Source organism: Gorilla gorilla, chromosome 4 (genome assembly GCF_029281585.2).
Source record: "Gorilla gorilla gorilla isolate KB3781 chromosome 4, NHGRI_mGorGor1-v2.1_pri, whole genome shotgun sequence".
Taxonomy (NCBI): domain Eukaryota; kingdom Metazoa; phylum Chordata; class Mammalia; order Primates; family Hominidae; genus Gorilla; species Gorilla gorilla.
In genome coordinates, this window is record NC_073228.2 from 50,264,765 (window position 1) to 50,287,287 (window position 22,523).

Genomic DNA, 22,523 nt, shown 5'->3' on the forward strand with positions numbered 1-22,523 from the left:
ATATTCACGTACCCAGAAACAAGACTTCATTCTCCCATGTCAGATAATCACATTCTTACCACCTGCTTACCTGGATTTCCATAGTCAGCCTTCTGAAAAGGTAACTGGTCGACCAGATCACGTGCAGGTTTATCTGCTCATCTGCCACATCCCAGTGGGGATTCTGTGGGAAGCAAAGGACATGTCGCATTCTTGGCACCAACAGCGCTCACTGGGACTAGTGACATCAAAGTACCCCAAATGCAGAAACACCAGGCGTGAAGGAGCGTGCAGGTGCTGGGAAAAGTAGCCTTCCCTTTCCTGAAAGACTAGACACTCAGAGTTAGAGGAACCTCAGACATCATCAGATCAGATCAGCGGCTCTCCAGTGCCTAGGCCTTTCCGTAAGATCCCTGACATGTATGCATCTCCTGCTTGAAAACCTCCGGTGATGGCCAGGCACCGTGGCTCACACCTGTAATCTCAGCACTTTGGGAGGCCAAGGCGGGTGGATCACTTGAGGTCAGGGGTTCGAGACCAGCCTGACCAACATGGAGAAACCCCATCTCTACCAAAAATATAAAAATTAGTTGGGCGTGGTGGTGCGCACCTGTAATCCCAGCTACTCGGGAAGCTGAAGCATGAGAATCACTTGAACCCAGAAGGCAGAGGTTGCAGTGAGCTGAGATCGCACCACTGCACTCCAGTGTGGGCAACAGAGTAAGACTCTGTCAAAAAAGAAAAAAAAGAAAACCTCCAGTGACAAGGAAATCAGTCCTTCCTAAGATAAATCATTTCTTTTCCTGGCAGTTCTACTTAGAACATTCTTCCTTGCATGACTGAACATTTGTCCTCTTATGACCTGCCCCTCCTGGTCCTGATTTTATCCCCTGGTTCAGGTAGAACAAATCCTGTCTCTCTGCTGCATCTTGGACTTTAAGCTTTTCAAGGTGTGTTTTTTTTTTTTTAATTAGTATGCAATTAGTGCTTGACTTAGATTTGTATTGAAGTACATAGTTTCCATGGTTTGAAGAATTTATTGAAACATCCAAGCCAATTTGGAAGATATCTTGAATTTCAGTTTTAGTGCTGACCTTCTCCTCTACCAGGTCTTCCTAACAGATTGAAATATTAAATGCTTGGCCAAGTGCAGTGGCTTATGCCTGTAATCCCAGCACTTTGGGGGGCCAAGGTGGGCAGATAACTTGAGGTCAGGAGTTAGAAAACAGCCTGGGCGACATGGTGAAACCCTGTCTCTACTAAAAATACAAAAATTAGCCAAAATGTGGTGGTGCATCTGTAATCCAGCTACTCAGGAGGCTGAGGCATCGGAATCATTTGAACCTGGGAGGCAGAGGCTGCAGTGAGCCGAGATTGCACCACTGTACTCCAGCCTGGATGAGAGAGTGAGACTGTTTCAAAAAACAAAACAAAAAAATATTAAGTGCTTGTGTCATATCCTTAGATAAGTTAGGTGGTTGTGTTCTGTCCTAAGAAAAGATGTGATTCATAAGGAAGATCACATTTTTGTTTCACTTGAGAACTTTGATTCACCACATTCTTCCCTTGGCAGCTAAAGCTGTTGATGGATACGTGAAGCCACAGATCAAGCAAGTGGTCCCTGAGTAAGTGTCCAGGTGGCTGTGGCTCTCCTTCTGCCTCTTTCCTCCTCCCCCAGACCCTGCCTCCCATCCTTATCCTGGCCCAGCTTTCCGCTCCCCCAGGGAACCTGTCTCAGCCCTGGGGAAGGACCTGGGCTTGGTGATGCTATGCCAGTACCTGAGGCCCCACTCCTGTAGCTGGAGCCCTAGGGCCGAGTGGGGCACTTTGTCCTTCTACACCCCGAGAAAGACAAAGATACCCCTTGGTCCCCTCCCCAAGTCAGCTGCCCCGGCCTCCCTGGCAGCTGAAGCTCTGTTCTCTTCCTTCTGCAGGTTTGTGAACGCATCTGCGGATGCCGGGGGCGGCAGCGCCACATACATGGACCAGGCCCCTTCCCCAGCTGTGTGTCCCCAGGCTCACTATAACATGTACCCACAGAAGTAGGTGGCGTTCTCGTGGGGGTCCACAGGGGAGGAACTGGGGGCTTGGCCCCAGGCTGGACCCCTGGAGGGCTGGGGTCAAAGGAATCCAGAGCTCCTCTAGGTCTGAGACCACACAGCCCTGGCCCGGGCTCTGGCCTTTGGGAGGGAGAGATTTGACCAGAAGTGATTGGTGGTTTAGAGTCGGGTTGGGCAAATGTCATCTGTTCCCCTCTCTCAATATGGAGATTTTTCTTGCTCTAAGGACTGAGTGGAGTTGTGATGTGTCTGGACAGCCGGTGTGAGAGGTAACAGGGGAGGGTATTTCAGTCCGAGTTGCTGTACAGCTAGCTGTTTGAATGGTTGTTCTTTTCCCATGAAGCCCCAGGCTGAGGGCATAGGCTGGCTCAGACTGCTCCCCTGGTGGCCTGTGGGGCTTGGGGTGGTCTCTGGCAGGCTTTCCCCTTCCCTTCATCCCTCTTCTTTCCCTCCCAAGCCCTGACTCAGTCCTTGACACCGATGGGGACTTCGATCTGGAGGACACAATGGACGTAGCGCGGCGTGTGGAGGAGCTCCTGGGCCGGCCAATGGACAGTCAGTGGATCCCGCACGCACAATCGTGACCCCGCGACCTCTCCATCTTCAGCTTCTTCATCCTCACCAGAGGAATCAGTCTTGTGGATGTTTTAATTCCATGAATCGCTTCTCTTTTGAAACAATACTCATAATGTGAAGTGTTAATACTAGTTGTGACCTTAGTGTTTCTGTGCATGGTGGCACCAGCAAAGGGAGTGCAAGTATGTGTGTGTGTGTGTGTGTGTGTGCGTGTTTGCACGTTATGGTGTTTCTCCCTCTCACTGTCTGAGAGTTTAGTTGTAGCAGAGGGGCCACAGACAGAGGCTGTGGTGGTTTTTACTTTGTGCAAAAAGGCAGTGAGTTTCGTGAAGCCTGGAAGTTGGCCATGTGTCTTAAGAGTGGCTGGACTTTGACATGTGGCTGTTTGAATAAGAGAAGGACAAAGGGAGGAGAAAGCACATGTGCTCCAGTGAGTCTTCATCACTCTGTCTGCCAAGCAATTGATATATAACCGTGATTGTCTCTGCTTTTCTTCTGAAATGTAGAAAACTGCTTTTTGACAAAGAGAGCCTTCCCTCTCCCCCACCCCTGTGTTCTTGGGTAGGAATGGGAAAAGGGGCAACCTACAAAGATTGTTGGGGCAAGGGAAGTCACAAGTTTTCGGATGGGTGGTGGCTTTTCACAAAACATTTAGCTCATCTTATTCTCTCTTTGTCCTCTCTCCCCTCCTGCCCGCCCGCACCCTGGAATTGCCACTCAGTTCCTCTGGGTGTGCACATATGTTTGGAGAAATAGAGGAGAGAAAAGAGGGCCACGTAACTGAGAGCTTACAGTGCCAATGCCGTTTATGTTCTGGCCAGAGTGGAGTGCGCAGCCCTGACTCCCAGGTGCTGAGACTGTTGCCTGGTTACCCAGGAAGCTGCTGTTCCGGCTGCCCAGCCTTTCTCTGAGCCAGCGGATGCACAGTCCGCGGCGTTCTTCAGGCTTATTGATGATGCTTTTTGCAAATGTTGAATCATGGTTCTGTTTCTAAGTTGGATCTTTTTTGTTTTCTCCTTGCCACCCTAATTTGACATCAAAATTCTCTCTTGTGCATTGGGCCCTGGGTCATTCAAACCCAGGTCACCTCATTCCCCTTCTCTGTTCACACCTAATGTCTTGAAGAGTAGGTAGCAGCAGTGTGGGCTGAACCTAGGCCAGCTTGCTCAGCGGGTCACCCTGCTGTGAAGTCCTGGCAGGTGTTGGTAATGTGTGGAAATGCAGTCAGCAAGTTTGCTGGGGAGTTTGATAAAAGTATAAAACAAAACAAAAAAAGCCTCGGTATAATTTTGTTCCACGACTTCTTCTGTAGCTTTACACCAGAAGGAAGGAATGGGCTACAGCAGGTAGTGGAGGAAGAGGGGGGTGAGCAGGTGTATTAAAATAGCTTACGGGTAAGGCCTAAAAGGTCACCCCTCGGCCCCCTCTCCAAAAGAAGGGCATGAGCACCCCCAGGAGAGGATGGCCCCAAAAACCTTATTTTTATACATGAGAGTAAATAAACATATTTTTTTTACAAAAATAACTTCTGAATTTATCAGTGTTTTGCCGTTAAAAATATTCCTCTATAGTAAATTATTTATTGGAAGATGACTTTTTTAAAGCTGCCGTTTGCCTTGGCTTGGTTTCATACACTGATTTATTTTTCTATGCCAGGCAGTAGAGTCTCTCTGCCTCTGAGGAGCAGGCTACCCGCATCCCACTCAGCCCCTCCCTACCCCTCAAGATTTGATGAAAATTCCAACCATGAGGATGGGTGCATTGGGGAAGGGTGAGAAGGAGAGCCTGCCTGCTCAGGGATCCAGGCTCGTAGAGTCACTCCCTGCCTGTCTCCCAGAGATGCTTCACCAGCACCTGCCTCTGAGACCTCGCTCTCTGTTCCAGCAACCCTGGTTGGGGGGTCAGACTTGATACACTTTCAGGTTGGGAGTGGACCCACCCCAGGGCCTGCTGAGGACAGAGCAGCCAGGCCGCCCTGGCTTACTTTGCAGTTGGCACTGGGTTGGGGAGGAAGAGAGCTGATGAGTGTGGCTTCCCTGAGCTGGGGTTTCCCTGCTTGTCCAGTTGTGAGCTGTCCTCGGTGTTACCGAGGCTGTGCCTAGAGAGTGGAGATTTTTGATGAAAGGTGTGCTCGCTCTCTGCGTTCTATCTTCTCTCTCCTCCCTGTTCCTGCAAACCACAAGAAAAGGTAGTGGTGTATCTCGACCCCATCAGCCTCTCACCCACTCCCAGACACACACAAGTCCTCAAAAGTTTCAGCTCCGTGTGTGAAATGTGCAGGTTTTTTCGAGGGGGTAGGGGGAGACTAAAATCGAATATAACTTAAAATGAAAGTATACTTTTTATAATTTTTCTTTTTAAAACTTGGTGAAATTATTTCAGATACATATTTTAGTGTCAAGGCAGATTAGTTATTTAGCCACCAAAAAAAAGTATTGTGTACAATTTGGGGCAGTCACAAAGTTGTGTATTTTATGTTACAATAAAGGCTTCCTCTGAAGGGATGGTATTGAGTCCTGTTTTTACTTTTTTCTGTCACATGCCAAGGGAGGGCAGCTTGAACACGGAAAAGTTTCAAGTCATCAGCGTGACCCTGAAAAAGGGAACTGGTTGGGTGGTTGGGAGTTGGCTGCCTCAGAGGGCACGTCATTAGCTCTGATGGCAGATGGGGCCTTTCATACCTTCCTGCTCATATGATGTTTTGAAAATAAGAATGATGGTCTCCTAGCCTCCTGACTCCAGAAAGCTTGTCTTTTTTTCTTTTCTTTTTTTTTGAGAGGGAGCCTGGCTGTGTCCCCCAGGCTGTAGTGCAGTGGCACAATCTTGGCTCACTGCAAGCTCCGCCTTCCAGGTTCACGCCATTCTCCTGCCTCAGCCTCTCGAGTAGCTGGGACTGCAGGCGCCCGCCACCACACCCGGCTAATTTTTTTGTATTTTTTAGTAGAGACGGGGTTTCACCATGTTAGCCAGGATGGTCTCGATCTCCTGACCTCATGATCTGCCCACCTCAGCCTCCCAAAGTGCTGGGATTACAGGCGTGAGCCACCACGCCCGGCTGAAAGCCTGTCCTTGAGATTCAGCACATTTAGAGTACCTGACCCTGAGTTCAGCATTGTGTGTGGGATGAGAAATGGTGCCTTCCCCGCAGAGGCTCACAGTTGGAGAAAGGCAGCTACCACAACTGATTATGCTAGGATATCGCTTCCTGCTGCAATCAAGGCATCCCAAAGTCATTATGCAAAAGAACATGCAGGAAGGCCACTGAGAAACTCAAGCTTTTTTTTTATTTTATTTTTTTATTTTAATTGAGTAGCTGGGATTACAGGCGCCACCACTCCCGGCTAATTTTTGCATTTTTAGTAGGGACGGGGTTTCACCATGTTGGCCAGGCTGGTCTGGAACTCCTGACCTCAGGTGATCCACCTGCCTTGGCCTCCCAAAATGCTGGGATTACAGCCGTGAACCACCATGCCCAGCCTGGAGCTGGCTCTTAAGGAACAAATAGGGCCGGGCACGGTGGCTCATGCCTGTAATCCCAGCATTTTGGGAGGCCAAGGCAGGTGGATCACCTGAGGTCGGGAGTTCGAGACCAGTCTGGCCAACATGGTGAAACCCTGTCTCTACTAAAAATACACAAAAATTAGCTGGGCGTGGTGGCACGCGCCTGTAATCCCAGCTACTTGAGAGGCTGAGGCAGGAGAATCGCTTGAACCTGGCAGGCAGAGATTGCAGTGAGCCGAGATCATGCCATTGCGTTCCAGCCTGGGCAACAGAGCAAGACTCTGTCTCAAATAAAAAAAACAAAAAACCCAGCCATTCCACTTGTAGGTATCTACATAAGAACAATGAGAACATATATGTACAGAAACACTTATGACAAATGTTCATAACAGCATTATGCATAATAGCCAAAGGGCAGAAACAACCCAAATGTCCATCAACTGATGAATAAACAAAATGTATTATGGTATATCTGTACAATGGAATATACGGCAATAAAAAGGAATGAAGTGCTGACACACAGGACATGATGGTGTCATGGATGAACCTTGACAATATCATGCTAGATGAAAGAAGCCAGGCCGGGCATGGTGGCTCATGCCTGGGACTCCAGCACTTTGGGAGGCTGAGGCGAGGGATCACTTGAGTGCAGCAGTTCAAGACCAGCTTGGACAACATGGTGAAACCCCATTTCTACAAAAAAATACAAAAATTAGCTGGATGTGGTGGTGCACCCCTGTAGTCCCACCTACTCAGGAGGCTGAGGTGGGAGGATCACTTGAGCTGTGATCATGCTACTGCACTCCAGCCTGGGTGACAGAGCAAGGAAAAAGAAAAGAAGCCAAGTACAAAAGACCGCATATTATATGATGCCATTTATAGGAAATGTCTAGGATAGGCAAATCTATGGAGACAGTAAATTTGAGGTTGCCTAGAGGGTGGGAAGGAGTTTGGAGGTAATAGTGAAAGGATACAGGGTTTGGGGGTTTTTTTGTTTTGTTTGTTTGTTTGTTTGTTTTTCTTGAGACAGAGTCTCGCTCTGTCACCCAGGCTGGAGTGCAGTGGCGCCATCTCGGCTCACTACAACCACTGCCTCCCAGTTTCAAGCGATTCTCCTGCCTCAGCCTCCCAAGTAGCTGGGATTATAGGTGCCGGCCACCACACCCTGCTAATTTTTGTATTTTTAGTAGAGACAGTGTTTTGCCATGTTGGCCAGGCTGGTCTTGAACTCCTGATTTCAGGTGATCCACCTGCCTTGGCCTCCCAAAGTGCTGGGATTATAGGTGTGAGCCACCACGCCCAGCCTGAGTTTGGGGTTTTTTATTTTATTTTATTTTATTTTATTTAACGAATTGGGCAGTCTCCTGAGACACAGTAGGCTCAGAGAGACTCTGCAGGGTTTGTTTTTGAGGTAATGAAAATGTTATAAAATTGTCTGTGGTGTTGGTTGCACATATCTCTGGATATACTAGATCTTGAATTGTACATTAAATGGGTGATTTGTATGGTGTGTGAATTATATCTAATAAAGCTGTTATTGGGCCAGGTCTAGTGGCTTACACCTGTAATTCCAGCACTTTGGAAGGCCAAGGTGGGAGGATCGCTGAGACCGGGAGTTCCAGACCAGTCTGGGCAACATAGTAAGACCCCCTGTCTCTACAAAAAAAAAAAATGTTTTTAATTAGCTGGGTGTGGTGGCACATGCCTGTAGTCCTAGCCACTCAGAGGCTGGGGCAGGAGGATTGCTTGATCCCCGGAGTTCAAGGTTGCAATGAGCTGTGACCAGGCCACTGAACTCCAGCCTGGACAACAGAGCGAGACCCTGTCTTTAAATAAATAATAAAAGCAAATGCAAGATCTCAGCGAGAAAAAACGTGAAAGTGAGGTGAGTTAGCCAGAGTGAGAACAGACCTGTTGAAAGAAGCTCAGCTGTGAAGGGAAGAGAGGTACTCAGCGAGTAGTAGCTCTCTTCTCAAAGGTATCCAGAGGCGAGTAAGGGGAGAAAGGGAGTGGTTTTAGTGTTTTGAGAGCCTAGGTCAAGAACACACCAGCCTGGGCAACATAGGGAGCTCTCGTCTCTACAAAAAATAAAATTAGTTGAGCGTAGTGGTGCGTACCTGTAGTTCCAGTCCCTTGGGAGGCTGAGACAGGAGGATCTCTTGAGCCCAGGAGGTTGAGGTTGCAGTGAGCTATGATCGCACCACTGCACTCCAGCCTGGGCAATAGAGCAAGACCCTGTCTCAAAAACAAAAAACAAAAAAAGAAGTTTGTAATTTTCCTTGGGATAAAGGCAACAGGCTAACACAGATGGTCACCCAGTAACCAGGTAAAGTTAAGATAAACTATATGTGACTGGCTGGGTGCAGTGGCTCAGGCCTGTAATCCCAGCACGTTGGGAGGCCGAGGCAGGTGGATCACTTGAGGTCAGGAGTTTGAGACCAGCCTGGCCAACATGGTGACATGGTGAAACCCCGTCTCTACTAAAAATACAAAAATAGCTGGGTGTGGTGATGCGTGCCTGTAATCCCAGCTACTCGGGAGGCTGAGGCAGGAGAATTGCTTGAATCTGGGAGGCGGAGGTTGCAGTGAGCTAAGATCGTGCCATTGCACTCCAGCCTGGGCAACAAGAATAGAACTCTGCCAAAAAAACAAAAAAAAAGAAGTCTGTAATTTTCCTTGGGATAAAGCCAGCAAGCTAACACAGATGTTCACCCAATAACCATGTAAAGTTAAGATAAACTATGTGACTTGCTGGGTGTGGTGGCTCACACCTGTAATCCCAGCACTTTGGGAGGCCAAGGAGGGTAGATCACTTGAGGTCAAGAGTTTGAGACCAGCCTGGCCAACATGGTGAAACCCCGTCTCTACTGAAAATACAAAAATTAGCTGGGCATGGTGGCACACACCTGTAGTCCCAGCTGCTTGGGAGGCTGGGACAGGAGAATTGCTTGAACCTGGGAAGTGGAGGTTGCAGTGAGCTGAGATTGTGCCACTGCACTCCAGCCTGGGCGACAGAGCAAGACTGTGTCTCAAAAAAAAAAAAAAAAAAAAAAGATAAACTATATGTGACAAGTCCTCTTACTTGAGGACTTATTATTGTTTATCTTGAAAACGTGTATGTAATGGGTTGTATGTGCTTGGCTATACAAAAAAGTAAGATTTCCTCCCTTCTTTGCAAGCTCTTAGCAGATCACCTGTCATGTACATCACATTCTGGTTGAATGCTTATTCAATAATAAAATTGTTTTCTTTCTCAACTACCTTGAGGGAGAGGATGGGGGTTTTTTTGTTGTTGTTGTTTTGTTTGTTTTTGAGACGGAGTTTCGCTCGTTGCCCAGGCTGGAGTACAATGGCGCAATCTCAGCTCACTGCAACCTCTGCCTCCCAAGTTCAAGTGATTCTTCTGCCTCAGCCTCCCAAGTAGCTGGGATTACAGGCATGCGCCACCACATCTGGCTAATTTTGTATTTTTAGTAGAGATGGGGTTTCACCATGTTGGTCAGGCTGGTGTCAAACTCCTGACCTCAGATGATCCACCTGCCTCAGCCTCCCAAAGTGTTGGGATTACAGGCGTGAGCCACCGCACCCAGCTGAGTTGGGGTTTTAAGAGTTCTTAAGCTTGCCCCTCTCCCAGCTCAAGTGGCTTAATGGCGTTCTTTCCCACACACACCTTTCTGTTCCTTCACCTGTGCAAGTTTGAGGACCATGCTAGTCTGGTCCTAACTGCCCCAACTGCCAGCCTGGGCTAGCACCCGACATGAAGTCCTGTAGGCGACCTGCCCCTTTAAGAGCACCCCCCTCCTTCAGCTCCTCCCTCAGGCCTGGTGGCCGGATTTCCCAGTTGGGGCCCAGCCCTTTAAAGCCATCGCTCCTTCTTTCTGGCCGGATGTGTGCTGAGACCCAGAGTCACCCAGGGGTCTCCGTCACGTGCCAGGAGTAGGCAGAAGTGGGCTGTGACAGGTGCATGTGGGCATGGACCCCACAGCCTGGGGCTCAGGAGGGACAAGGAGCTGGGACAGGGTGGATCCCGAGAGAAAGCAAAGCCACTCGGGAGTGGGCAAGAGATATCATTATGCAGCTGCTGTGTGCCCGACCGACCCTGTCCCAAACCTTTCCTGTACCTTCCCTTCCTCTACCTTCTTTTCTCCCTTTTTTTATCTTTTTTTTTTTTTTGACAGGGTCTCACTCTGTTGCCCAAGCTGGAGTGCAGTGGCACGATCTTGGCTCACTGTAGCCTTGACATCCTGGGCTCAAGGGATCCTCGCATCTCAGCCTCCCAAGTAGCTGCGACTATGGGTGTGACACCGCGCTGGGCTAGTTTTTCAATTTTTTGTAGAGATGGAGTCTCCCTATGTTGCTCAGGCCGGTTGCAAACTCCTGGGCTCAAGTGATTCTCCTGCCTCAGCCTCCCAAAGTGCTGGGATTACAGATGATAGCCACCTCACCCTGCCCAGCCCTACCTTCTGAAAGAGGCATTCTTATTCTTATTCCCATTTTGCAGATCAGGAAACAGAGCTCAGTGCAGCCCACTAAATTGCTCAGGGCCCTACAGCTAACAAGCGGCAGAGGCAGGATCTGCACTCAGGTCAGTGGGACTCCAAAGCTTTGATAGTCTCTCCTTTGCATCACCTGCCCCACAGGGTCCTGCCTTCTTCCCAATTTCATTTTTCCTTGGTTTTCCTGTATGCAGTAGAGCGTGGGAGGAGAAATGGATAATTGCTGCATGCCCCCATATCTGGGTTCCTTCCTCTTCCCAGGAGCTGCTTGGAGATGCTGCTGTGGCCACTCCTGCTGCTGCTGCTGCTGCTGCTGCCAACATTGGCCCTGCTCAGGCAGCAGCGGTCCCAGGATGCCAGGCTGTCCTGGCTTGCTGGCCTCCAGCACGAAGTGGCATGGGGGGCCCTGGTCTGGGCAGCCACCTGGCAGCAGCGGAGGCTGGAGCAGAGCACGCTCCACGTGCACCAGAGCCAGCAGCAGGCCCTGAGGTGGTGTCTACAGGGAGCCCAGCGCCCCCAGTCTTCCCTCAGAAGGAGCACAGGTGTGTTTCCCAGGGTCTAGGGAGGTGACCCAAAGAGAAAGAAACCCCACAGGACCGTCAGATTCCAGAGCCTGATGGCCCCCTTACCTCCTCCTCTGCCAACAGAGTGGCCTGACCCAGAGACCCAGGACTGGCTCTCTAGTCCAAGATGAATTTCCCATGCTGGGTCCTTACATCCTCTCTACCCCAGGCCTATTCTTGGTTCCTCCCTCAAGGGTCTCACCAGTCTTGCCTGAAACTCTTGGGAAACTGGCTTCCTGAGGCGTTTCTATTGTCATTGGGGCTATAGACATAAGCACCTTCCGGAATCATCTCCCTCTGACCAAGGCCAGCCAGACCCAGGAGGAAGAGAGTGGAGAGCAGCCACTGCCCCCGACCTCAAACCAGGACCTTGGGGAGGCCTCTCTGCAGGTAATCTAGGATGGCCAGAGCCCAGTCCTGGCCACAGCCCAGTCCCACCAGAGACCTCTGACTTGCAGCCAAACCCTCCAGTCATGGTGGGCAAAGAACCCTCAAATGGGGGCTCTGGGTCTGGCTCTGACACCAGACCAACATTCTCTCTTTCCTCCTCCAGGCCACCTTGCTGGGTCTGGTAGCCCTAAACAAGGCCTACCCAGAAGTGCTGGCTCAGGGACGCACTGCCCGTGTGACCCTTACATCCCCTTGGCCCCGACCCCTGCCTTGGCCTGGGAATACCCTGGGCCAGGTGGGCACCCCTGGAACCAAGGACCCTAGGGCCCTGCTGCTGGACGCACTGAGGTCCCCAGGGCTGAGGGCACTGGAGGCTGGGACGGCTGTCGAACTTCTGGATGTTTTCTTGGGCCTGGAGACTGATGGTGAAGAGCTAGCTGGGGCGATAGCTGCCGGGAACCCTGGAGCGCCTCTCCGTGAACGGGCAGCTGAGCTCCGGGAGGCCCTAGAGCAGGGGCCACGGGGACTGGCCCTTCGGCTCTGGCCAAAGCTGCAGGTGGTGGTGACTCTGGATGCAGGAGGCCAGGCCGAGGCTGTGGCTGCCCTCGGGGCCTTGTGGTGCCAAGGACTAGCCTTCTTCTCTCCTGCTTATGCTGCCTCGGGAGGTCAGTGGGACTCAAGGGCAGTGAGGTGGGGGCAACGGTCAGTGGTCACATGACAAGCAGCCATGCATTGGGCCCTACATAATCATCTCATTTAATCCTCCCCAACAAGCTGCATGCTAGGGCCAGCAGCCTCCTTTTACAAGTGAAGAAATTCAGGCTCTCTAGGTTAAGAGTCTTGTAGCTGGGTGCAGTGGCTCACGCCTGTAATCCCAGCACTTTGGGAGGCCAAGGTGGATGGATCGCTGAGGTCAGGAGTTCCAGACCAGCCTGGCCAACATGGCGAAACCCCATCTCTACTAAAAATACAAAAACTAGCGGGGTGTGGTGGTGCACGCCTATAATCCCAGCTACCTGGGAGGCTGAGGCGGGAGGATTGCTTAAACCTTGGAGGCAGAAGTTATAGTGAGCTGAGATCGCGCCATTGCACTCCAGCCTGGGTGACAGAGCAAGACCCTGTCTCAAAAAAAAAAAAAAAAAAAAAAAAAAAAAAAGGCCGGGGCAGTGGCTCACGCGTGTAATCCCAGCACTTTGGGAGAGGCTGAGGTGGGTGGATCACCTGAAGTTAGGAGTTCAAGACCAGCCTGGCCAATGTGGTGAAACCCTGTCTCTACTAAAAATACAAAAATTAGCCAGGTGTGGTGGCAGGCGCCTGTAATCTCAGCTACTCAGGAGGCTCAGGCAGGAGAATCACTTGAATCCAGGAATCACTGAATCACTGAGCCGAGATCGCACCACTGCACTCCAGCCTAGGTGACAGAGCGAGACTCTGTCTCAAAAAAAAAAAGAGTCTTGCACAAATTCATGTGGCACCAGGATTCACTCCCAAGTCTGCCCCCTCCAGGACCACAGCACTCTGCCTCTTTCCAGTGAGGGCCTACGAGGCAGCCTGCTGAGGCTGGGGGAGCCAGGAAGGATGTGGTGGAAGGGCAGCAGGAGGATCAGGTGCTCAGAGGATCAGGCCTGGGATCCAGGAGGGGCTATTGCCTGGCAGAAAGCAATGGCACCAGCAGATGCTGAGGAGGCTGCTTTGCTTCCACAGGGGTGCTGGGCCTAAACCTACAGCCAGAGCAGCCCCATGGGCTCTACCTTCTGCCCCCCGGGGCCCCCTTTATCGAGCTGCTCCCAGTCAAGGAAGGCACCCAGGAGGAAGCTGCCTCCACCCTCCTTTTGGCCGAGGCCCAGCAGGGCAAGGAGTATGAGCTGGTGCTGACGGACCGCACCAGCCTCACCAGGTGATCAGCTGCACAGCCCCTGCTACCTGGGGCCCTATGGGACCATGCTGGGGGCCTGGGGCATGAGCTCAGAAGCCCTTGGGCCCGACCTCACTCCCACTTGCACCCCATCAGGTGCCGCCTGGGTGATGTGGTGCGAGTGGTTGGTGCCTACAATCAGTGTCCAGTCGTCAGGTTCATCTGCAGGTAGGTGACCCCGGGGAGCTGAAGGGCCATCCTTGTGTCCTGGGCTCCACTGCCTCTCCCTTCCTCCTCTTCAGGCTGGACCAGACCCTGAGTGTGCGAGGGGAAGATATTGGTGAAGACCTGTTCTCTGAGGCCCTGGGCCGGGCAGTGGGGCAGTGGGCGGGGGCCAAGCTGCTGGACCATGGCTGTGTGGAGAGCAGCATTCTGGGTGAGCTTCCCCACCGGCTCCTGCCTACCATCCTTGAGCTACCCTTCAACCCCTACCTCGTCTGCCAGGGGACTGCTAGGAAAGAGATAAGACTCAGCCTCCTTTACCACTCCTACAAAAGTCCTTCTCTGCATCTAACTCTCATCCATCCTGCTGCAGTCTCTACCCATTTTCTTTCCTGATCTGTCTCCTATTTAGGATCAAGCTCTAGGTTCCTCTCCATTTACCCCACTCCCCACAAAGAAACTCTTTTTTCCCTATGAACCTCAGAGTGGGGAAGAACAGATAGGGCAGAGGACACTAGACTTGGCAGCTGCCCATTCACCGGAAGTATATGTGCACATGGGGTCTATTCACAGATTCCTCTGCGGGCTCTGCTCCCCACTACGAGGTGTTTGTGGCGCTGAGGGGGCTGAGGAATCTGTCGGAGGAAAATCGAGACAAGGTAAAGGAGACGAGGACAGGGTCTGACTGTAGACCCCTTCACTCTGCACACTCCCAGGGTGCCATGGAGATCAGGGCTGATGGGAAGGAGAGGGGTGGCAGAGGAGAAGCTCCCTGAGGCTCTGGGAGGGGAGGGCTAAGTCTCACAGACACACACCTGTCCACACAAAACTTCTAAACACATGTAGCCTGGGCACAGCCACACATGCCTCATGTGCACACTCACGGTCACACACCAGCTCACTCAGGCCATTCTGTTCCCAGCTGGACCACTGCCTTCAGGAAGCCTCTCCCCGCTACAAATCCCTGCGGTTCTGGGGCAGCGTGGGCCCTGCCAGAGTCCACCTGGTGGGGCAGGGAGCCTTCCGAGCACTCCGGGCAGCCCTCGCTGCCTGCCCCTCCTCCCCCTTCCCCCCTGCGATGCCCCGGGTCCTTCGGCACAGGCACCTGGCCCAGTATCTGCAGGAGAGGGTGGTGTCCTGAGTCAAGTCCTGCCCCACCGCCCAGCTCCCCCCAGAGGCCACCTCGCCCCTCCCTCTGGGACCTCTCCGGATGGGGAGTCCTTGGCCAGGGTCTCTGACTCTGTGTCACCTGACATTTGCCCATGAGAGCCGCTGGGCCTTAGAGAGGCCTTGGCCCAGCTGACCGGTTCTGAAGTATGGGCCTCTGGGGTTAGCAGATGCCAGCAGTGCCTGCCCGTGTCCCCGTGTCCCGGCATGAAGGACACTGCTAGGAGAGTTACCATGCACACCAATGGTTTCCTGTATCACAGCCCAAAGAGGTACTCTGGTGGCCACAGCTGTGTGCTCAGTCAGTGCACTGGGCAAGCTAGAAGTGTTGGGGGGTTAATGTCCCCAGGAGCAGCAACCCTGAGTCAATAAGGAGCAGGACCTCAGCTTCATTGTCCTTGAGCAGGACAATTCTGAAGTGTATTCTACATAAACTCTCAGAGGATGCCCAACAGGATGGAGTCCCAGTTGCCCGCAGCAGTAACCCACTCATTCATGTACTTCCTGCGGGGGCTCCTCCCTTCCCTCTCTTCCCCACTCCCCCACCTTGGGCTTCCTGGGATGGCTCCCAAATAAACCTCTTGCACCCAGATTCTTGCCTCAGGGTCTGCTTTGGGGAAACGGGAGTGGACCCCGGCCCAGCCATTCCCCCACTGAGCTCCAGGACTTTCCCCCAACATTCTGCTCTGGGCCTGGCAAGGCTGCATGTGCACACAGGAGCCTTGGAGGACTCGTGGCACATCCTAGGCCAGCACCCACAAACCACTTCTGCGGTGGGGAAGGGAGAGCTATTACTTCACATCGTAAGGCATCGCCGCAGGAAGCAACTCCGGAGACCATCTGGGTTCACTGTTCCATACTAATGAGGAAACGCAGCCTCCACAAGGTTGTAGAGGCTAAAATAAAAGAAAGAAAGAAACTGGGCTAGATTTTGGCTTCCTTTCCTCCCACTGCCTGGACTGGAGTTTTAAGGTTTTCCATCTTGGAGGCTGATGGGAGGGGCAGACCTCAGCTCCTCCTCAGTAGAGGCAGCACTGGATCCAGATGCCTCTGAATAGCTTCTCCATTCCATGTCCCACACCCAGGCCCTGGCTGCATACCCACCCGGCCCCCACCTCCGCCTGTCACTCCATCCTGTTAAAATCTTCGTGTGAAGCTGGGCACAGTGGCATGGGCCTATAGTCCCAGCTACTCAAGAGGCTGCGGTGGAAGGATGGTTCATGCCCAGGAGTTCAAGACCAGCCTGGGCAACACAGCGAGACCATCTCGGAAAAAAAAAAAAAAAAAAAAACCTCCCATGGTGGCCCCCATCGCCCACAGGATTAAGACCAATCAACTTGGCCTATTAGACCCTTTGACCTTGGCCCTCACCTACATGTGCAGCTACCTCTCTCCCTTTGCTTGAAAGAAGGCCTGGACTAAGGACCACGCCTCACCTCCCATCTAAGGGTTGTTAAGCACTGTCAACTCCAGGAGTTTGCTCAAGTTGTCCCTTCTATGTAATGCCCTCTATCCCGCTGCCCCTGATGTAAACTAGCTTTCATGCAAGGCCTTTGAGGACCCCCTACCAGGCCCACCCCAGGCAGAGTGACTGGCTCAGCTTTGCTCATGTGGGCAGTAGTCCTCTCCTTCACTGAACTGTCATTATGCCTGAACTGCCTCCCACCTGGAATGATGAGTTCCTTGGAAACTGGGCTAGATCCTGTGCACAATTGCCCCCATGCCCAGTGCCTGGTGTGGCACACAGCAGGAGCTCAATAAAGAGCTTGTAGGCCAGGTGCCATGGCTCATGCCTGTAATCCCAGCACTTTAGGAGGCCGAGGCAGTCAGATCACCTGAGGTCAGGAGTTCAAGACCAGCCTGGCCAACATGGTGAAACTGTGTTTCTACTAAAAATACAAAAAATTAGCTGGGCATGGTGGCGTGCACCTGTAAACCCAGCTACTTAGGAGGCTGAGGCAGGAGAATTGCTTGAACCCAGGAGGCAGAGGTTGCAATGAGCCAATATCGTGCCTTTGCACTCCAGCTTTGGCAACAAGAGTGAAACTCTATCTCAAAAAAAAAAAAAAAAAAAGAGGTTGTGAATAAGAAGCTTGGGCCTGGAGATGACATGTGTTCTTCAATGCATGGCGGCTCACTCCGTGTTGACTGTAGAGTGGGACTACATTCCTCCCCTCCAGGTAGCCTGAGCCAGGGAGAAAGCTGGGGAGGTAGAAGCTTTCTATCAGCCTCTGGTAGAAACTGAGTTTGGTCAGGCACAGTAGCTCACACCTGTAATCCTAGCAGTTTGGAAAGCTGAAGGGGGAGGATGGCTTGAGCCAGGGATTTGAGACCAGCCTGGGAGTCCCAGGCTCTACAAACAAATTTAAATATTAGCCAGGGATTGTGGCATGCATCTGTGGTCCCAGCTACTTGGGTGGCTGAGGTGAGAGCATTGCTTGAGCCGTGGCATTTGATGCTGCAGTGAGCTATGATTGTCCCACTGCACTCCAGCCTGGGTGACAGAGTGAAACCTTCTCAAGAAAGAAAATAAAGAAAGAGGGCTGGGTGCGGTGGCTCACGCCTGTAATCCCAGCACTTTGGGAGGCTGAGGCGGGCAGATCACGAGGTCAGGAGATCGAGAACATCCTGGCTAACACGGTGAAACCCTGTCTCTACTAAAAATACAAAAAATTAGCTGGGCGTGGTGGCGGGCGCCTGTAGTTCCAGCTCCTCAGGAGGCTGAGGCAGGAGAACGGCGTGAACCCGGGAGGCGGAGCTTGCAGTGAGCCGAGATCGCGCCACTGCATTCCAGCCTGGGCGACAGAGCGGGACTGTCTCAGAAAAAAAAAAAAAAAAAAAAAGAAAAAGAAAAAGAAAAAATAAAGAAAGAGAGAAGGCCAGGCATGGTGGCTCATGCCTGTAATCCCAGCACTTTGGGTGGCTGAGGCAGGCGGATCACCTGAGGTCAGGAGTTCAAGACCAGCCTGACCAACATGGAGAAACCCTGTCTCTACTAAAAATACAAAATTAGCCAGGCATGGTGGCGCATGCCTGTAATCCCAGCTACTCAGGAGGCAGAGGCAGGAGAATTGCTTGAACCCTGGAGGTGGAGGTTGCAGTGAGCTGAGATTGCGCCATTGCACTCCAGCCTGGGCAACAAGAATGAAACTCATCTCAAAAAAAAAAAAAAAAGAAGAAGAAGAAAAGAAAGAAAAAAGAGGGAGAGAGTGAGAGAGATAAAGAAAGAAAGAAAGAAATGCAGGAAGGAAGGAAGAAGGAAGGAAGGAAGGAAGAAAAAAAAGCGGGGGGGCCTGGTGCAGTGGCCCACGCCTGTAATCCCAACACTTTTGGAGACCGAGGTGGGTGGATCTCTTGAGGTCAGGAGTTTGAGACCACCCTGGCTAACATGGTGAAACCCTGTCTCTATTAAAAATACAAAAATTAGCTGGTTGCGGTGGCGTGCGCCTGTAATTCTATTCAGGAGCTATTCAGGAGGTTGAGGCAGGAGAATCGCTTGAACCCAAGGCGGAGGTTGCAGTGAGCCAAGATGACCATACTACTGCACTCCAGCCTGAGCAACAAGACCAAAATTTAGTCACACACACACACACACACACAGAAAAGAAAGAAAGAGAAATTGGGCTTGGTTTTGGCTTCTTACCTCCCACTGTCTAGGCTGAGTTTTCAAGGTTTTCCATCTCAGAGGCTAGTGGAAAGGGCAGAAGGGAGAAAAAAAGCTAGGGGGAGGGGGGCAGCTAAGGAGCCTTTCCATGAAGGAAGAAGGTCCTGGAGCCTGACAGTCCCCAGGAGCAGCGACAAGAAGCAGGGGAGGGAGAGGACTGCTGCTGGCTGCTCCACCCCCCACACACATAATGTGGGGTCTCGCGTCTGCCTCTCTCCCGCCTCTAATTAGCAGCTGCCTCCCTCCATATTGTCCCAGGCCAGCGCCTCTTTTGTGCTCCCAGATTCCTGGGTGCAAGGTGGCCTCATTAGTGCCCGGAGACCGCCCCATATCCAGGGAGCAGATAGACAGACAAGTGGGTGATCAGGGGCACAGTGATCCAACCGTGGCCTCTGAACGCCACAGCGGCCATTCCTTGGGCCCAGCCTGGAGACGGCCCCCCTGCAGCAGGCTAATCTTAGACTTGCCTTTGTCTGGCCTGGGTGTGGACGCAAGTGCCTGTCAATTCCCCGCCACCTCAGAGCACTATAAACCCCAGACCCCTGGGAGTGGGTCACAATTGACAGCCTCAAGGTTCCTGGCTTTTTGAACCACCACAGACATCTCCTTTCCCGGCTACCCCACCCTGAGCACCAGACACCATGAACCTTCCTTCCACAAAGGTAAAGATCCAGGGACGGAGGGGTGACTCACCATCCCAGAGAAGCAAAAAGAGCGCTTGCTCAGAGGGCTGGAAGAAAGGCCAAAGGTGTCTCCACTCTTGGTCTTTTCCTGGGTGTGCTCTGAGGCAGGAGCACCTGCCTTGGCTCACATTGGGTTGGGTGCTGTTTTGCTAAGAGCCTGTGTTTGCTGAGCTCTATGTGTCAGGTGCTCCGTTTGCACCTGTCATCTCTTTTCATCCTCCCAACAGCCTTGCAGAGTAGAAATTATTTCTAGTATACCCAGTTTACAGGTAAGGGAGCTGTGCCCTCTGAAAGGGCAGGAAACTGGTTCAAAGCAACGGAGTTCAGTCACTCCTGCAAGGGGGCAGGCAGATGAGAGAGCATTCTGGAGTCTTGCTAGTTCCTGATTTCCATGTGTTTCCCTGCTGTGGAGAGGAAGTTGGGGGGACTCAGTAGGGCCCGGGGTTTTCCCAAGTTTACAACTTCTGCTGAAGACAGACACTCCTGTTTTCAGGTGGAGTGGCAAGTGCCCTAGTGGTGGCACAGTGGCCTAAGTCTCCAGAGAAAAGGGGGATTCACTCTGCCCAGGGGGTCTCAAAAGGCTTCCTGGGGGAGATGCTCTCCTGGGTCTTGAAGGAGGAGCAGGGAAAGTAGGCCGATACCAGCAAGGGCGCAAAGCAAAGAGAACTAAGTGACAGCCAGAAAGGAGTGCAGGCTTGGAGGGGGCGCGGAGCCAGAGGGGCAGGTCCTGGGCGTGGGAGCTGGTGGCGGGCGCCGTGGGAAGACCCCCCAGCGCCCTGTCTCCGTCTCCCTAGGTCTCCTGGGCCGCCGTGACGCTACTGCTGCTGCTGCTGCTGCTGCCGCCCGCGCTGTTGTCGTCCGGGGCGGCTGCACAGCCCCTGCCCGACTGCTGTCGTCAAAAGACTTGCTCTTGCCGCCTCTACGAGCTGCTGCACGGCGCGGGCAATCACGCGGCCGGCATCCTCACGCTGGGCAAGCGGAGGTCCGGGCCCCCGGGCCTGCAGGGTCGGCTGCAGCGCCTCCTGCAGGCCAGCGGCAACCACGCCGCGGGCATCCTGACCATGGGCCGCCGCGCAGGCGCAGAGCCAGCGCCGCGCCCCTGCCTCGGGCGCCGCTGTTCCGCCCCGGCCGCCGCCTCCGTCGCGCCCGGGGGACAGTCCGGGATCTGAGTCGTTCTTCGGGCCCTGTCCTGGCCCAGGCCTCTGCCCTCTGCCCACCCAGCGTCAGCCCCCAGAAAAAAAGGCAATAAAGACGAGTCTCCGTTCGTGTGACTGGTCTCTGTTCCTGTGCGGTCGCGTCCTGCCCTTCCGGGGTGGCAAAGCGTCTTGCGGAGGACGGCTGGGCCTGGAAGCCCGGCTGTGGGCCACCAACCTTAGCTTTTGCGTGGCTGAATCGGAAACACTCTTGGTTGGGGAGTTCCCAGTGCAAGGCCCTGGGGCGCAGAGAGAACTGCACAGGTGCATGCTTGGATCGGGCCATGCGGGACTCCTACGATGCTCTGCTAGGCATTCTGTAGCGGGGACTTTACCCACAGACGCGGAAGGGGAAGGAAAGCAAGAAAGGTTGCACCGGTCGGGCGCGGTGCTCACGCCTGTAATCCCAGCACTTTGGGAGGCCAAAGCAGGAGGATCCCTTGAAGCAAGGAGTTCAAGACGAGCCTAGGCAACATAGTGAGTGAGACATCTCTCCAAAAAGTTTTTTTCATTAGCGGGGTATGGTGGGCGAGAGGATTGCTTGAGCCCAGGAGTTTGAGTTTGAGCCATAATTGGGCCACTGCACTCCAGCCTGGGCAACAGAAGGAGGCACTGTCAAAAGAAAAAAAAAGAAAAAAGAAAAGAAAGGAAAGAAAGGAAGGAAGGAAGAAAGGAAGGAAGGAAGGAAGGAAGGAAGGAAGGAAGGAAGGAAGGAAGGCAAGCTGCATAGAGGAGCAGAATCCAGCTAGGAAGGGGTGGGAGTCAATCCTGCTGAAAAGGCAGGGAATATGAACTTCAACAATGAGTCATCCAGAATGGCTGCATCATGGGGTATAGGGCGTGGGGAGTGGAGAGGCTCAGGAAGGGACACGGTTACAGTCAGTGCAGCACAGCTTGCAAAGGCTCTCACAAATCATCAGGCTTTGCACTTTATCTTGTAGGTAACAGAGTCATGGGACATTCTTAAGCAGGGGCAGTACAAGATTTTACTGCAACTCCAGCCAAAGACACCTGTTACTGGTGTTCCCAAAATCCATATGTTGAAGTCCTTACCCGTGGCACTTCAGAATGTGGCTGTATTTGGAAATAAGGTCCTTCCAGATGCAATTAGTTAAGATGAGGTCATACTAGAGTAGGGTGGGCCTCTAATCCACTGTGACTGGCGTCCTTATAAAAAAGGGAATTGGAACACAGAAACACACACAGGGAGAACCCATGTGAACATGAAGGTAGAGATTGGCTCCTACAAGCCAAGGAACACCAAAAATTGCCAGCACCCCCACCCCCAGAAGATAGGGGAGAGGCATGCAACAGATTCTCCCTCACAGCCTTCAGAAGGAACCAACGCTGCCTTCACTTGACCTTGCTTGGACTTCTAGCATCCAGAACTGTGAGACAATAGGTTTCTGTTGTTTGAGCCACTCACTTTGTGGTACTTTGTTATGGCAGTCCTAGGAAACTAATATAACATCCAAAAGTAGAGACACAGGCTAGGCTCCGTGGCTCATGCCTGTAATCCCAGCACTTTGGGAGGCTGAGGCGGGCGGATCACTTGAGGTCAGGAGTTCAAGACCAGCCTGGCAAACATGGCAAAACCCTATCTCTACTGAAAATACAAAAATTAGCCGGGCATTGTAATGCACACCTGTGATCCCAGCTACTAGGGAGGCTGAGGCGGGAGAATTGCTTGAACCCAGGAGGCGGAGGTTGCAGTGAGCTGAGGTCATGCCACTGCACTCCAGCCTGGGCAACAGAGCAAGACTCCGTCTCAAAAACAACAAGAACAAGAACAACAACGACAACAACAAAAGTAGAGACATAGAAAAATGTGGCACTTCTTAGCAATCTAACATCCCAGATAATACCTAGCTCAGAGGGTGGGGAGAATTTAGCCTGCCCTCCTTGCCCATAGGGTTCCCACTTTCACTGCTTCAGCTGTTTTGTCATGGGAAGCACCCACCCTCAGCCACAGAACTCAGCTGCCTCAATTTTCTGCATAGGTAGTGAGAAAGTCCTGTGTCTAGTCTCACTTTGGTCCCTCTTGCTGCTGTACTTGTTCCATCTTGGAGAAGTTAGAGGTCAAAGTTCACGTGTGCATCCTTGGAGATTTGCAAGCCATGACTCTGCACCTCGAAACTATCTTTTTCAGAGTATCTCCCAAACTTGCCTCCAGC

The 22,523-nt window shown here is 52.3% G+C and overlaps 3 protein-coding genes across 6 annotated transcripts in view; all 3 read left to right on the forward strand.

The window, feature by feature from the left end:
* The window catches only part of STAT5B (signal transducer and activator of transcription 5B), a 76,393-nt gene extending 71,274 nt beyond the window's left edge, over positions 1-5,119 (forward strand). For all 3 annotated transcript variants that reach the window (XM_031010881.3, XM_019026941.4, XM_055388109.2), the window contains exons 17-19: positions 1,553-1,604; positions 1,914-2,021; positions 2,497-5,119. In XM_031010881.3, the coding sequence (XP_030866741.1) occupies positions 1,553-1,604; positions 1,914-2,021; positions 2,497-2,623 (287 nt within the window). In that variant the 3' untranslated portion in view covers positions 2,624-5,119. The remainder of the gene's footprint in view (positions 1-1,552; positions 1,605-1,913; positions 2,022-2,496) is intronic.
* A 4,780-nt stretch (positions 5,120-9,899) lies between these two features.
* On the forward strand, positions 9,900-15,732 carry GHDC (GH3 domain containing). Of its 2 annotated transcripts, none has more exons than XM_004041709.5 (10): positions 9,900-10,076; positions 10,618-10,701; positions 10,874-11,154; positions 11,444-11,565; positions 11,729-12,230; positions 13,270-13,462; positions 13,577-13,648; positions 13,723-13,856; positions 14,216-14,301; positions 14,565-15,401. In XM_004041709.5, exons 3-10 carry the CDS (start codon positions 10,887-10,889, stop codon positions 14,781-14,783), a joined length of 1,596 nt encoding a protein of 531 aa, XP_004041757.5. In that variant the 5' UTR covers positions 9,900-10,076; positions 10,618-10,701; positions 10,874-10,886; the 3' UTR covers positions 14,784-15,401. The 2 variants fall into 2 exon arrangements, with proteins under 2 accessions (XP_004041757.5, XP_018882487.4); XM_019026942.4 differs by lacking the exon at positions 14,565-15,401 and adding an exon at positions 15,527-15,732 and having other exon boundaries at positions 9,928-10,076.
* Positions 15,733-19,027: 3,295 nt separating this feature from the next.
* Positions 19,028-21,000, forward strand: HCRT (hypocretin neuropeptide precursor). Its single transcript, XM_063706401.1, has 2 exons — positions 19,028-19,135; positions 19,951-21,000. The coding sequence occupies exons 1-2, from the start codon at positions 19,115-19,117 to the stop codon at positions 20,323-20,325; spliced, it is 396 nt and encodes a 131-aa protein (XP_063562471.1). The 5' UTR covers positions 19,028-19,114; the 3' UTR covers positions 20,326-21,000.
* The last annotated feature ends 1,523 nt before the right edge of the window (positions 21,001-22,523 follow it).

Coding starts and splice junctions, on each gene's coding strand:
- HCRT (XM_063706401.1), top strand. CDS start 19,115: ATGAACCTTCCTTCCACAAAG. Junction 19,136..19,950: donor TGAACCTTCCTTCCACAAAG/GTAAAGATCCAG, acceptor CCGTCTCCCTAG/GTCTCCTGGGCCGCCGTGAC.
- GHDC (XM_004041709.5), top strand. CDS start 10,887: ATGCTGCTGTGGCCACTCCTGCTGCTGCTGCTGCTGCTGCTGCCAACA. Junction 12,231..13,269: donor TGCTTATGCTGCCTCGGGAG/GTCAGTGGGACT, acceptor TTGCTTCCACAG/GGGTGCTGGGCCTAAACCTA. Junction 13,857..14,215: donor TGTGGAGAGCAGCATTCTGG/GTGAGCTTCCCC, acceptor GTCTATTCACAG/ATTCCTCTGCGGGCTCTGCT.